We start from the raw sequence: 14,136 nt of genomic DNA, 5'->3' as shown, positions 1-14,136 counted from the left end.
CACCACTAAAGGTCCTACCGCCTTCGCTGGTGCGGGCCTTCCTACCCCAGGAACCACCCCACCTGGAAAAATGAAACTTTCAGAAAACAGGAAGCACATGGCTGACGTAATATGAAGTAAAGAAAAAGTACACAGGTCGCAACCAGCAGCTCCACTGCTTGAACGTTTCCCTGGAAACTTCTGCCCATGGTCATTCCCATATTCACCCCAGCCTGAAACTGACAAAGGCTTCTTCGTACTTAGTCAGCTTAGACAACTCAAGAAAAGGAATAAATTATTCTGTGTCTGGAAAAATAAGTCAATCAAAGAGTCAGAGACAGAATCCCATTAAAACAGTGGTTCTCAACCTGTGGGTCTCAACCCCCTTGGAAGCTGAACAACACTTTCATGGAGACTGCCAAAGACCATCGGAAAGCACAGAGATTTACATTTACAGTTCATAACTATAGTAAAATTGCACTCATGAAGTAGCAACAGAAATAATTTTATGGCTGGGGTCACCACACCATGAGGAACTGTATTAAAGAGTCACGGTCTTAGGAAGGTTGAGAACCATCGTGTTGAAAGAATAGAGTTCATAAAGTTGGCCTTGCTTCTGTGTCACAATCATTGTCACTTAATGTCCTAGACGGTGACCTTTTGTTTCTATCCTCTGGGCTTCTGCTTGCTAACTTTTCTCATTTGTTTTCTCCTTTGCTGGAAAGAATAATAGGTTTCTCCCTCTCTCTCTCTCTCTCTCTCTCTCTCTCTCTCTCTCTCTCTCTCTTTCTCACACACACACATACACATACACACACTAGAATTTTAAAAATGCACTCATAAAACCAATGTTTGCAAATAAAGTTGAATCTCATGGGACAGTAAGAGTTTTTTTGTTTTTTTTTTTGTTTTTTTTTTGTTTTTGGTTTTTTTTGTTTTTTGTTTTTTGTTTTTTATTAGAGCCAGAAAAATTTCTCAGACACAAAGTGCCAAGCCACCAGAAAGGGGGAGCTTGTTAGAAACTGAAAGTATGCAAGAAGAAGGTGCAGGGTCAGTAGAGAAAACACATTCTAATTCTTGTGTTTTCTTGAATCTTCACAAATACCAAAGAGGGCACAGCTCTTTGGGGATACCTTCCAAATGGTTTTCAGGAAAGCGTCTCCCCACAGAAATGGCTGACAGTTTTCTTCTTTTCTCTCCCTGATCTTATCTGATGGTCATCAAATGCTTTCCTTGTTGCTCTGGATATAGAGGTGCACTCTGGAGGCAGGGAGGGTCAGCCCCACAATATGACATGCATGTCATGTGGTTCTCTCCAAGGCCAGCTGGCTGCAAACAGGCTTTAGATAAAAGGAGGCACTAATTAAATCTGTGTCCTAAAAACTCCAGAAGGCTCGAGGAGAGGAAGCACAGTGGTATGGCTGTGTTTCCATTCTAGACCTACAAGTAGGAGGTAATCAATACATTGGGTGGGTGGGATGTGGAAGGATGGATTAGATTAAGCGTCAGAAGAAAAAAGGGGCCAGGGAGTGACAGTATTGGCCTTGTGAAACCCTAGATGGTGAAGAGAGAAGCTGGCGAGCCTGAGGGATCTGGTGGCAGCATCATTAAAACTTGTAAGAACAATTGAAAATTTAGGTTGGAAAGAGATAGTTTTAGAGGATGTGAGAGGGTGAAAGAGCACAGTTGCCATTTGAGCCCAGGAACAGAGGGGGCGGCTGCTGGCACTGAGTGCTCAAAGCCAGAAATCCATCTTGATCTGATCATTGTACCAAAGTGAAGGCAGGGGCATTCAAGTCTCCTTTATTTAAAGTGGCCTGGGGAGGTTGCTCAGTGGATAAAGGTGGCAGCCACACAAGTTGACAATACGAGTTCAATCCCTGAAACTCTTGGTCATCTACAATACCAACACGCCTATGGTGAGATGGTAGAGGAAATAGGACAATCACTAGGAAACTCAGGAGGTGTCCTGCCTCAAACAAGGTGAAAGGTGAGAACCAACGGCTAAAGTTGCCATCTGCACTTCATGGGTGTGTGCATACACACACACACACACACACACACACACACACACACACACACACACATAGCCCAGCACTCAGGGAAGCTATGAATTTGAGGCCAGCCTAGTCTGCATACTGAGTTCCAGGACGGACAGAGCTATGAGTGCTCAAAAAACACTTGTCTTTAAAAAAAAAAAAAAAAAAAATATATATATATATATATATATATATATATACACACACACACACACACACACACACACACACACACAAAGATATGTGTGTGTACATGTGGGGGGGGTGTGGGTGGAGGAGGTGTACGTGTGTGTGGGTGTCTACAGAAGCCAGAAGAGCATCAGAGTGCCTGGAGATGGAGTTACAGGTAGTTATGAGCACCCAATGTGGGTACTGGAAAGTAAACTGTCTCTGCAGCCAACAAACACTTTTTTTTAACCAGAGGGAAAGCCAGAGGTCTATTGTTTCCTTAGATTCACTAACCTTACAGGGTGTAGTTGGGCTGCACGTTTAACAGTGAATCCTGGAGCATCTTTAAAAGCCTTCCCCAGCGTGGAAAGTGGAAGGACAGTGGTGTCCCAGGAAGACAAAAGGTCCAGAGGCCACAGCCCAGTCTCTTTGCTGGTTCATGGCAAGCACTTGAGGCCATAGGTCTACTGCGGTGTGCTTCTGAGACCCAAGACTGCTGCGCATGAAGAAGACATATGGGTTTCCAATCAGCTAAGACACCACGGGCTAGAAATTCTCCTGTAAGATAAGCAACAGCCCCCCCCCAAAACCTCACACTACAGTGAAATGCAGACTTATGAAAATCTGGGCATAGGCTAGAGCTATTTCTGACTCTTGGGGCAGGGAGGCGCCCTTCTGGTCTGTAGCTAGCACACAACACCTAAACACTGTACTGTGTGCCTTATCAGCTGCCCCTGACGTTATCTCAGCGGCAAACAGTGCTCTGAGAACGTGACCAAGGAGTACCTCCATCCCTGCCACCCTTGAGCAAGGTGCTACACCATCCATAACATTAGCCTGAGGGGACACAAGACAAGACTGTCACAAGATTAAATAACAGATGACTGTGCAGCTAATGAGCAAAACTGGGGGCAGGGGACGGGTACCACACATCTACCCTCATTGAACACTTGGAAAACTGCCTATCACCAGGCAAACGCCTGATTGGTCTAGAGTTGAAAATTCTGCCCTACTGTGAAGATATCTATGCTGTCACAGACATCTGGGGGGAAAGGGGACTTTCTCCCTAGAACCTCTCCTCCATCCATCTGGTTAGCAAAGAGAACACTACAGCTCTGTCTGTGGATCAGGTCCCAACGGCTAGTGGTCAGGGCCAGCAAGTAGATCAGAAGAGACTTTCGAAAGGCAACCCTGTGTTTGTGGTAACAGCCCTCTCCGTGGACATGTGCCCGGGGTCTCGCCAACATAGGGCTGGCCGCAAATTTCTGCACCAGGACAGCATCCTGCTGCAGCACAGCCAGGAGCAGGAGTGAAAGGAAACTGCCCACGCTTTGTAGATAGTATCTGGAAGAAATGAGCACTTGGGAGCCATCCCAAGGCAAGGTTAGTGCCAAGCCAGCCCACCTTTTCCAGCCCCCCTCCCTCCTGCTGGCTCCTCCCCTTTCAGCTGCTCAAATCCCTATAAAAACAGCCTAGCCTCTCCCAGCAGCATGTAGGAGCCTCACCCCTCTGCTGCTGTGCCAGACATAGAGGCAGACTCCCAAGACACCCAAGACACCATGAAGAGCGTGCTCCCTCTGGCTATCCTGGCTGCACTGGCCGTGGCAGCCCTGGGCTATGGTGAGAAACCTCTCTCCCTGCTGTCAACTGAGGGTTTCTTTCCTGCCTCTGGCTTCCCCTCACCTCTCCTTTCACTCTCCCAGTCTTCCTCTTCTTTCTCCTTTCTCTAGTATAATCCAGAGTATCATGAATTTAAGTTTTCCTGTCTCCATGGTCACTGGTCACGCCATCCTATCTGTTTCATATTCTAAATATCCCAACGCATGTGAGTTATTTTGCAGGCAAGTCCTTTCAGGGATAAAACCACATCCCTAGAAACCAAGATGCTTCAGGCATGTGTCAATTCCCAACTTTCTTATCTTCAAGAGTGCTTATTCAGACTTGAGTATTGATGGGTTAAGAATATTTGGTGAGTCATTTACTTTAAGAAAAATACGTTTTCATGGGACTGTTAGCTAGGAGAGCACATTTAGGGACAGAAAATATTATGAGCTTAGTGCGCTTATTCGGGGAATTGATTTCTAAAAGAAACTTTAACACTAAATTTTTAGAAAAGCATCAATTTCACAACTGTTTACGAAGAAATTTTTTCTGCTACCTATATGATATTAAGTTGTGTGTGATTTGTTCACAGGTTTGAAGACAAATTGATTACATAATTCTGCTCAAATTGTGTTGACCATATTTAGTTGTTTTTAAGTCTAAATTGTATGAACAGCTCCAATGTTATGCTTCTCGATTTTTTTAATTATTTATAAACTTCCTGTATACAGCTTTGCTCTCCTTGCCTCCTTTTCTCACCTTTCAGGCAGGCAGACGCTTCTAAACACAGCCTCTTATTCCCATTCCGCCCACTGTGTTCAGGAGAGACATAGAAAGCAGAAACGTTTGCTTTGACGTCCTCTCCGCCCTGGCTCGGTGCCCAGTTTGAGCTGTGAGAGGGAGCCAGTGGTTTCTGAGGCTGCCAATTTAACACCCGTTCTTAAGAGCTGTTCCGAACCCTCTTAGAAACTGTCTGGGTCATACAGCTCAATAAGCACCCTGGGGCTCCCTCCCTGGAGAAGCCTGGCTGCCTCACACCTACCTTTAACTTCCTCTAGTCTCAAACCAGCCCAGGAATACACAGAAGAGGGCATTTCGAAAACTCCATATTACACTGAACACATGGTCCTATAATATATGTCTGAAATTTTCAGAGCCCTCGGGAAGTCTTAGCCCAAACTGGCAGCTACCTCCACTATCGGATGAACAAGCACGCAGACACCCAAAGCAAAGACAGAAATAAAGAAATAACTTGTGATTCCTATATGAACAGAATCTCCTAACAACCGCCTTGCTAAATGCATCACTCCTGTCTTTTTTATTCTTCCTCCCCTTCCACTTTTATGTTTAGACAAAGGCAGGGTGTCACAAATAACCCTAAAATGAGTGTTTCTTTTAATTCCAGAATCTCATGAGAGCATGGAGTCCTATGAAGTCAGTAAGTAGATGCTTGCCTACCTTGTTTCATTTCCTTGCATTAAATAATATCATCCCATTTTTTTTTAAGCTAAAGCTCTGGTCTGGTCTATGACAGAGAGGGAAGGGAGGGAGAGCCTCTTTGGGAGAACTGCATTTTAAAACCCAGTGACTAAAACTGTCCGGGTGAGCAGTGAACATTAAACTGCATCCAGAACACTTGGAAATTTTAAGTTAACAGTACATCAGCCACACAAATGGAAAAGGAGAAGGAATGGCATCTGAGGAAGCACAGACCAGAGCGGCCAGCTGGGAGACCACAGGCGTCAGCATCAGCTCGTGTGTGCGCCTGAGCAACTTGGAAAGTCTGGCTACAGCTGGACATGGACCAGCGTTCTCATTTCCGTTTGTTTGGTATATTGGACGGGCTTTATTTTTCATTTCTTAGTCTGGTTTTTTACTCAGGGTCTCTTGTAACCTGGAGCTTGGCCTCCAACTCAGTGCACGACTGAGGGTAATTTTAAACTCCTCATCCTCCTGCCCCCACCTCCCAAGTAGTGGGATGACAGGTGTGCACCCCACAGCCCAACAGCCCCCCACACCACCATCGGGACTTGTCCTTGCATTTTATTTGGTCCTCAGTTTCATAGTGTCCAACGTGTTCCTATGCTGGTGGTTTATGATATATTTTGTATAGGTCCAAAGGGTGAGAAAAATTAAGAACATTAAGACCCCCCTGACTAGGTTTTGCCAAAAGTACCAAAGGACTGTGCAAAGACAAAACAGATAAGACTTGCTATGGCCTGTGTGAAAAGTCCCCAGGACACATGAGTGGTTATTCATCCCTTTGACCACGCAGTTCATAAAATCTGCTTTATACTCATTTTACATTTTTCCCTATCGGTGGTTATGTAAAAATAGGCGATTGATGGGATTTCAGATGTGTTTGCTCCTCAGACTGTTCACAAAATATTTTCACCTGCTGTTCCCATGAAAGTGTGTTTGTTTACTTTCTGTTTTAGGTCCCTTCATCAACAGGAGAAATGCCAACACCTTTATGACCCCTCAGCAGAGATGGCGAATTAAAATCCAAGAGAGGTGCATACCGGGACTGGATGGGGGTGGCGGGTAGCTACTCTTCCCAGGGTGGTAGCCCAGAGCTGAACCGAGTGCGGAAGACAACTCATCACCACCTCTATGTCTTAAACTCAAAGAATTAGAAACTATTTTGCTTTTTGTTTAGAAAACAGATAGGGAGGAAGGAAAAGGAGGAGACAGATAGAAAGCTCCCGTTTCTGCTCATAAAACAATATGAAAATCAAACCCTGTTCCCCCACCCCCACCCCCGTACCTGCTCTTTAAAAGCCTCTTCATATTCGGGGAAGGGCTCTCTCCAGTGCTTCCACCCCGCAACCTTTTCCTTCTTCTGACTGTACCGTTGTCTTCCGCCCTTCAATGTGGCCTCTTTCTCCACTCTCCAGGATCCGGGAACAGAACAAGCCTGCCCACGAGATCAACAGAGAAGCCTGTGATGACTACAAGCTGTGTGAGCGCTACGCCATGGTCTACGGCTACAACGCTGCCTACAACCGCTACTTCAGGCAGCGCCGAGGCGCCAAATAAGAACACCAGGAAAAAAAATAAGAATTTTGTTCTGGATTCTCGTCTCACACCCCGCTGCAGTGGCATTACTAAAGTATACAGATACACACGCATCGCTTGTTTCTTTCCCACGTGATTTCCTGTCTGGCTGGGCCACTCCTTCCTGTCCGCAGGTTGAAAGTAATGAAAGAACAGTGTTAAGAATGTGTTTATATATAATAAAAATTCCGGTTTGATACTTTAGCTTTGTGGATTCAGTTTCTTCTGTGAAAACGCTGAGATATTGAAATCACAGCCAGCCTACCCAAGACAAGCAAGTTATGTTGCTCTTGTGTGTACTATAGAGTGGAGGTGTAAACATAGAAATGAGGGTTCACTTAATTTGTTTCCCATCTCTCTGCACATTAAAAAAAAAAAAAAAAAAAAAAAAAAAAAAAAAAAAGCACCTCTGAACCAAGGCCATGTAGAAAAGTAAAAATAAAATGAAAACACAACAATGGAAAACACATGGCAAGATGGCAGAATTCAGTCTAACTTTGTCCGTAATCACATATGTGAATAGTCTATGCGATTCAGCTTTAAGAGGTCACTTAAAGGGGGAGAGACAGCTCCAAAGCAGTTTCATCACAGAATAGCCCATCCCAAGCGACTTGCAGGCAGCTCAGCATGTGGGAGAGTCTCCTGTCGGCAGTGCAGCTGGACAGTCTCCTCCACCAACATGTACTGCTTCCACAGCCTTGGAGCTGGCCTTCCTTAGCCCCTGAGACTCAGCTGCCTCAGACAGTGGGGCTTGTTTTCACCCAGAGTCTTATTCTGGAAAACAAGGTCACAATCAGAGGAAACTGAGATAACAACTGTTGGTACATTTCACAGTACATCTTTGTCATTCTTTCTAAAGATTTGTTTTTTTACTTTTAACTATGTGTTCAGTGTGGGAGGGGTGCACATGTTAGTGAAGGCGCCCACCTGACGTGAGTCACCTTGCCCTAGTCAAAACCTTTTCCCAAAGCAACTCATATCCCAAAGCTGGTCAACACACAAGGTATAAAGATCCCTAGCACTTTCTGGTCTTATGATTGTCTCTTCTTCAACTCAACAAAGTTAACTAAAATAAAATGTTAATGATTTACAATTCTATGCCAAATCTATTTGGATCCCTAACAGGGGACCATGCTTGGGCCACTTCTGTTTATCTCTTCATCATCCATGTCTCTGCCTCACTCCTGGAGGCCTTCTTCTGAACAGATGCTACCATCTGTCTGATAGTTGCTAGATAAGCTTCTTCCATGTCCCCTTACCGCTGATTAATTCCCAGCTTTCTGTGTCACTTAGGAGCAGAAGAGGTGGACCCAGTCTGTAGAGGCAAACTAAGTACCTCTAAGTAGAATGGCTACCGCCTCAAACCAGCGAACATTTGTGGCAGTGTTTCTAATGAGTAGAATGTGTGAGGCAGCAATTGAGATGTGAGAGCAAAAGAGACTGGGTTTGTTGCCATTTCTGTCTTCAATGCTAGGATTCTGATCAATGGATCTGAAAAGGCTGGCTCTTATAGAATGCAAACCCTTGCTACAGAGCACAGAAAGAGCTCCACATAACTCCAGAGACACTTGGGAGGCTGGGTAGCAAAAGAAGTCATCATCTTCCTCACAGGTAATCAGCTCCGTTCATCGGGAGAAGGTGGGGCTTCCGGAGAAGCAGCAAACACACCCTTGATGCATGCACTGGACAATACCCTGCTGCATCACTTGCTACCTCTCGAATGAGCTTTGACAGTAGATGGACAACTACGCAAACTCAAAGGAGGATGAGGTGACCTAAGTCCACCACCTTCAAGAATAGGGTTCTCTCTCCTCAATAAGTTAGACACCAGGGTCATCAGACGTGCTAAACTTCAGGGAAACCTAGAACAGGGAGGCCCTAAGAGGGAGACAGCATACATTAATGGTGGCCTTGCAACTTCTGCAGCTACAGTGGCTATATTAATCCCACTAACCTTTGCAGACCATGGCTTTGTGGGAGGTGTGAACTGCCGCCCAGAGCTGATACCAAGGAAACATTATACAGATAGAAAGGAGTCTTCTGTTACCTGAAAACTGAAAAGCGTGTTTCCGTCACACCAGCACAGCATCCAGGAATAATTAGAGCCTCTCCATGATCATTTTTTCCTGGGAAAGAGACCAACCCGAAGAATCCTGGGGGAGCTCCTCCTGGAGCATCCTGTATGGAGCTAGTGCGAGAATGGAGTGTAATGCTGTGGTTCTCAAACTGTGTGTCTCGACCCCTTAAGGGTCAAATGACACTTTTGCAGGGGTGGCCTAAGACAATCGGAAAACACAGCTATTTGCATCACAGTTCATAACAGTAGCAAAATTACAGTGATGAGGAAGCAACGAGATGATTTTGTTTGGAAGTCACCACAACATGAGGCGCTGTATTAAAGGGCCAGAGCACTGGGAAGGTTCAAAACCACTGCTCTGAGAGGATGGAGCCCTGCTGGGCTCATGGTGTTAGTGTCGCCAGGCCTGTTTCAACTATGACTGCCATAATTATAGGTTAATACATGCTATTGTGTTAAGTCACATCTGTGGAATTTTATTACTAAAACAATACAATGTACCTAGAAATGTGGTGAGAAATGCCAAGACAAAAACCTTCAAAAAGGAAAAGAAGGAGGAGGAGGAAGAGAGGAAGAGGAAAAAGAAGAAGAGAAGGAAGAGGGATAGGAAGAAGAAGAAGAAGAAGAAGAAGAAGAAGAAGAAGAAGAAAGAAAGAAAGAAAGAAAGAAAGAAAGAAAGAAAGAAGAGAGGAAAGGCCAAAGTATAAGAGTGAGTTAAAAGTGACTAGAGATTGGTGAGGTGGATAACAATGACCTGGGGTGAAAGAATGTGAAAACAGAGTGTCTGTTTCACACATAGGATTTACTTTAAAATACACCATGGAGTGATTTGGAAATTATTTTGTAAATGTATATGCATATCCTACATCAAGTTATATAACTCAGCTATAATTCATTTTTACTGATTGTATTTCAATAAAGATGGAAGTGCCAATTAAAAAAAGAAAGAAAATGGAGCCTCCTGCCCCTCTAGTATGCTGGCATATATAGGAGGCATCTGTGTTCTATGAGATGTATCTGTTAATTCCTTTAGAGAAATGACCTGGGTGACCCAAGGGGTTTTTTTCCATGTCTCGTTTTTCTGAATTCAGGCATTGAAAGTGAACCAGGCAAACATGAAAGCCAGCGACCTGAATCATCTGGGGTTGCAGAAGCATGAGGTTATGCTTTGAAAAATACCGCTCAGGAAACGCACTCCCTGCTCACTTGGCTAAAGCAGGATGCCGTTTGCAGTGTTTGTCTAGAAGCCCTCTGATCCTCTACTTTGGGGACAGTGACACACAAGGCTTGTCCCTCACCTTCCAAGGAAGGGTAATGGCCACTCCTGCCAACAAGTAAAGAAACAATGTGAACGTACATGAATGATTTCAAGCAGCCTGAGTGAGAATTCTGACTCCTTAGGAGAAATCTTGGAAAGGTTCAGAAAGGGCAATGGTTCCTGTATTATAAAAGTATTCTAAGTGCTATGATTTGCCTGCAGCAGTGAGATGGGCCCCAAATACTACAGTGTACCAAGAAATACAGAGTTGAGAGAGAGGGCATTCTTTTTCATTGTGCAGGTAAATACATATGTGTAGAGGGGAAAAAAAAAACAGAAATATCCAGCATAGTGACATTAAAACTATAAAGTCTAGAAGAAGCCTAAGGGCAGTTTGCACTCATCCCTCCTGAACACACAGGGGATGGAGAACTGAAAGAAGACGCAGGGGAAATAAGAGCGTTATTTCCCAGTGGCGTATTTAGAGGAACAGAGTTCTAGCTGGTATTCTGCCAGAAGCTGCTGTATGCCCACACAGCATTTTAGACTTTGCTGTCACTGTATGTCTTTTCATGTACATGTGCATGTGTGTGTGTGCGCGCGCACATGCACGTGTGTGTGTGTGTGTGTGTGTGTGTGTGTGTGTGTGTGTGTGTAACATTCTGCATGATCCTCCAGTAAAAGCATATATTTGAGACTGATTATGATTCATTTGCAAGATTCATGGTAGCATGGTCTTCTCAACCAGTGTTGCTCAACGTCTTGTAGAATGCTTTTTAGAGCCACTATGGATCCCAATTCCTTACTCTTCCTTTCCCTAGTTTTTCAGGCACTTATTTAACAAATATGTATTATTATCTACCATGATGACCAGTCAATGACAGCTTGGATAGATTCAGAGTCATCCAGGAAACACCCCACTATAAAAGACCTAGAAAACCTCTAATCCTTTTACTTTGGGCCCTAGCATCCCTGGATATATTTTCTTTCTGTCTCTCTCTGTCTCTGTCTGTCTGTCTGTCTCTCTCTCTGTCTCTCTGTCTCTCTGTCTCTCTCTCTCTCTCTCTGTGTGTGTGTGAGTGTGTGTGTGTGTGTGTGTGTGTGTGTGTGTGTGTGTGTGTGTGCCTGGTGATAACAATGCCAATTTAGGAAATTAAACTCATGTATGCTAGCTATGTGGTGGTCAGTCACTGAGCCCTGAAGGCTGTGTTTCCTTAGTGCTGGCATATACACTGTTTGATTCATTCTAACAGCCTACCTGGGAATAGACAAAACAGGTGCTGTTGTGCTGATCAGAGTGTAAAAACTGACTTTCTCATTGGATACAAGGTATCCTGTGGCCTGTGGTTGCTCTCAAACTTGCTATGTAAGTGAGGATGACCTTAAACTATTGCTTGTCCTGCTTTCACCTCTCAGGTGCTGGGATCACAGGTGGGAGATACCAGGCCCGGTTCTATGTGGTGATATGGCTCAAACCCAAGACTTTGTGTGTGTCGGGCAAGCACGCTGCCAGCTGAGCTGCTTCTCCAGCCCTGAGGAGTATAGACACTGAGGGTCAGGCAAGCCACAGACTGGCTAAAGCCAGACTGCTCTGGGAGTCAGCTTTACATGCCTCAGTACTCTTTAGCTGATAGGGTAAGAGGTTTTAAGGAGTTTTGTGAAAGGAATTGAGAAAAAGCCATGGAAATGCAACTGACTGGATTCTTTCTTTCTTTTCTTTCTTTCTTTCTTTGTTCCTTCCTTCCTTCCTTTCTTCTTTTTTTTTCCCTAGACATGGTTTCTCTGTGTAGCCTTAGCAGTCCTGGACTCATGTTGTAGACCAGGCGTGGCCTGGAACTCACAGTGATCCTCCTGCCTCTGCCTCCCAGGGCACTGGGACTACAGACGTGCATCACCATGCCTGATTCTGTTTTATTATATTGAGAATGAAAGCCTGCTTTGCCCAGGTTTCAGTTTCTGACAAGCCATTCTTGGAAATCACAGCCATATGGGTGAACTGTCTAGTTACAGCAGCTATGATTTCCTGAATAAGCCATGTAGAAGCCTGGGCCCACCAACACCTCCTCACAAAAGGAGAAGGGGCTCATGGGCTCTGCCCCTTCCTGAAAATATTTAATAGGGGAGGGGGAGACTTTCCGATCAGTGGTGCAGCTATTGGCAAGGTGCCCATGTTTTTATAAACAACTTCAATGAAATTCACTGGGACACACACACACACACTCCACATGGAAGCAGAAAGAAGATGAGCAATGAGACTAATGAGGGACATAAGAGGGTAACCGGGTAAATGAATATGACTGAAACACATTGTGTATAAAAGTGCCATAATGGATGTCATCATTAAGCATAATTAAAATATGCTAGTAATTTGTTTAAAATATAAGAAAAGGCATATGAAGAGAAAGAAATCATTTTCTACTGAAAAGCAGCCAATCTCTTTTCTAGAACGCACTAGAACTTTTGGGCAAAATCAAATAATTTTGCAAGAGGGAAAAACAAAACTGTGCTTCAAAATATAAAAATATTTACAGAGGGTTTTTTTCCCCTTTGCACTCTGTGACCTGAAAGATGAAAAGAAGGTTCTGAGCCAAACCAACATCTGCCCATGGTTTTCTCCAAGCTGGACTGAGTGCCTTACTGTTGCTGTTAGGTAGCTTCAAAGCCCGGCTTCAGGCCTCTGCCTGCCTGGCGTGCGTGCACTTTACAATTTGAACAATGCTGTCACGTGTCTTCCTCACACTGAAGGTGAACAGGCATTACTTGTAGAGGCTAAATAAGAACTTGGCAAGGTGAACTAAAGTTGTAGACATTTAAGCATTTGAACTAGCCCTGCGTGCTCTACATAATCATTGCAGGGTCCGTATTGATGAGATTCTGGCTTTCACAAAGCGTTCTCACCAGGCCACCCCACAGAACAGCTTCCTATCCACCAAAGAGGTGGTCTTGCTGTGCTCCTGCAGGTGCCCAGAGGTGGATTCTTGAAGAAAATTGACAAAAGGCTTTCCTTGTGGCCTCAACTGCAAAACTAACTACAAAGCACATTAGGAGACAGAGATTGCACCAACATGACAGCCTCTGGGCGGTCCCCGTTTGGTGGCCTCACTCCTTGCTTTGTTGCCACAATCCATCCACGCCTAGCATGTTCTTTAGTTCTTTGGAAAGGCTAGGCTGGAAAACTTGCTCCTTCCTGCAAGGTACACGATGCAAATCACCTTTCTTCCCAGCCATTCCTCCCTAAGCTTAACTGGGGATTACTCAGGACCCTTGTGTCTTGTGTCTCACCTCTAGGGGGGAGAAGTCTAAAGTTGGAAGTGTGGCGCCCCCCACAGGCCATCCTCATGTAGGCCACACACGCACCTTTCTGGAAGTCCAAGGCAACACATCTCTTAAATCAGAATGGTTGTCTGTGTTCTGCTCATTTCATGAGTCTACACCATGAGATCTGGAGATCAGGTGTCTACACCGTGAGATCTGGAGATCAGGTACTGTGTCCAGAGAAGGAACACAAAAAGCAAAGGGACTTAAAACTAAGTCGGTGGCCAGAGCGTCTAGTGGACGTGGCTCGGCTGTTAGGATGCTCAGCTATCATGCACAAGGCCCTGATCTCACTTCCCAGCACTGCGTAAAAACCAGCCGTGATGACACAGATCTGTGATCCCAGCATCCAGGGGGTGGGGACACAAGGATCGGAAGTTCAAGCTCATGCTTATCTATGTAGTGGCAGCAGAAAGCTTGAAAGCTTCAAAACTCAGTGGTGGAGCACTTACCTATGAGAGGTGAGGCCCAGGAACAACCCTCAAAACCACAGAGATTAAATTAAATAAACATAACAGCAGCTATTTGTTAACAGATCCCAAATCACCTTTGTTACGCTTTACATTTGTAGCACAAATCTTTAATATAATGGTTTCCCCTGTGTATGTATGTATGTATATATATATATATGAATATATACA

The 14,136-nt window shown here is 44.7% G+C and overlaps 1 protein-coding gene across 1 annotated transcript; it reads left to right on the top strand.

Annotated features, from left to right (window-relative positions):
• Positions 1–3,652: 3,652 nt before the first annotated feature.
• Positions 3,653–7,049, top strand: Mgp (matrix Gla protein). The gene is made up of 4 exons (XM_051155504.1): positions 3,653–3,806; positions 5,194–5,226; positions 6,227–6,302; positions 6,686–7,049. Exons 1-4 carry the CDS (start codon positions 3,746–3,748, stop codon positions 6,825–6,827), a joined length of 312 nt encoding a protein of 103 aa, XP_051011461.1. The 5' UTR covers positions 3,653–3,745; the 3' UTR covers positions 6,828–7,049.
• Positions 7,050–14,136: the final 7,087 nt, after the last annotated feature.

Source organism: Acomys russatus, chromosome 13 (assembly GCF_903995435.1).
Source record: "Acomys russatus chromosome 13, mAcoRus1.1, whole genome shotgun sequence".
In the NCBI taxonomy this organism is placed as follows: Eukaryota; Metazoa; Chordata; class Mammalia; order Rodentia; family Muridae; genus Acomys; species Acomys russatus.
Note: the sequence above shows the minus strand (reverse complement) of the source record. Positions and strands in the feature narration are given on the sequence as shown.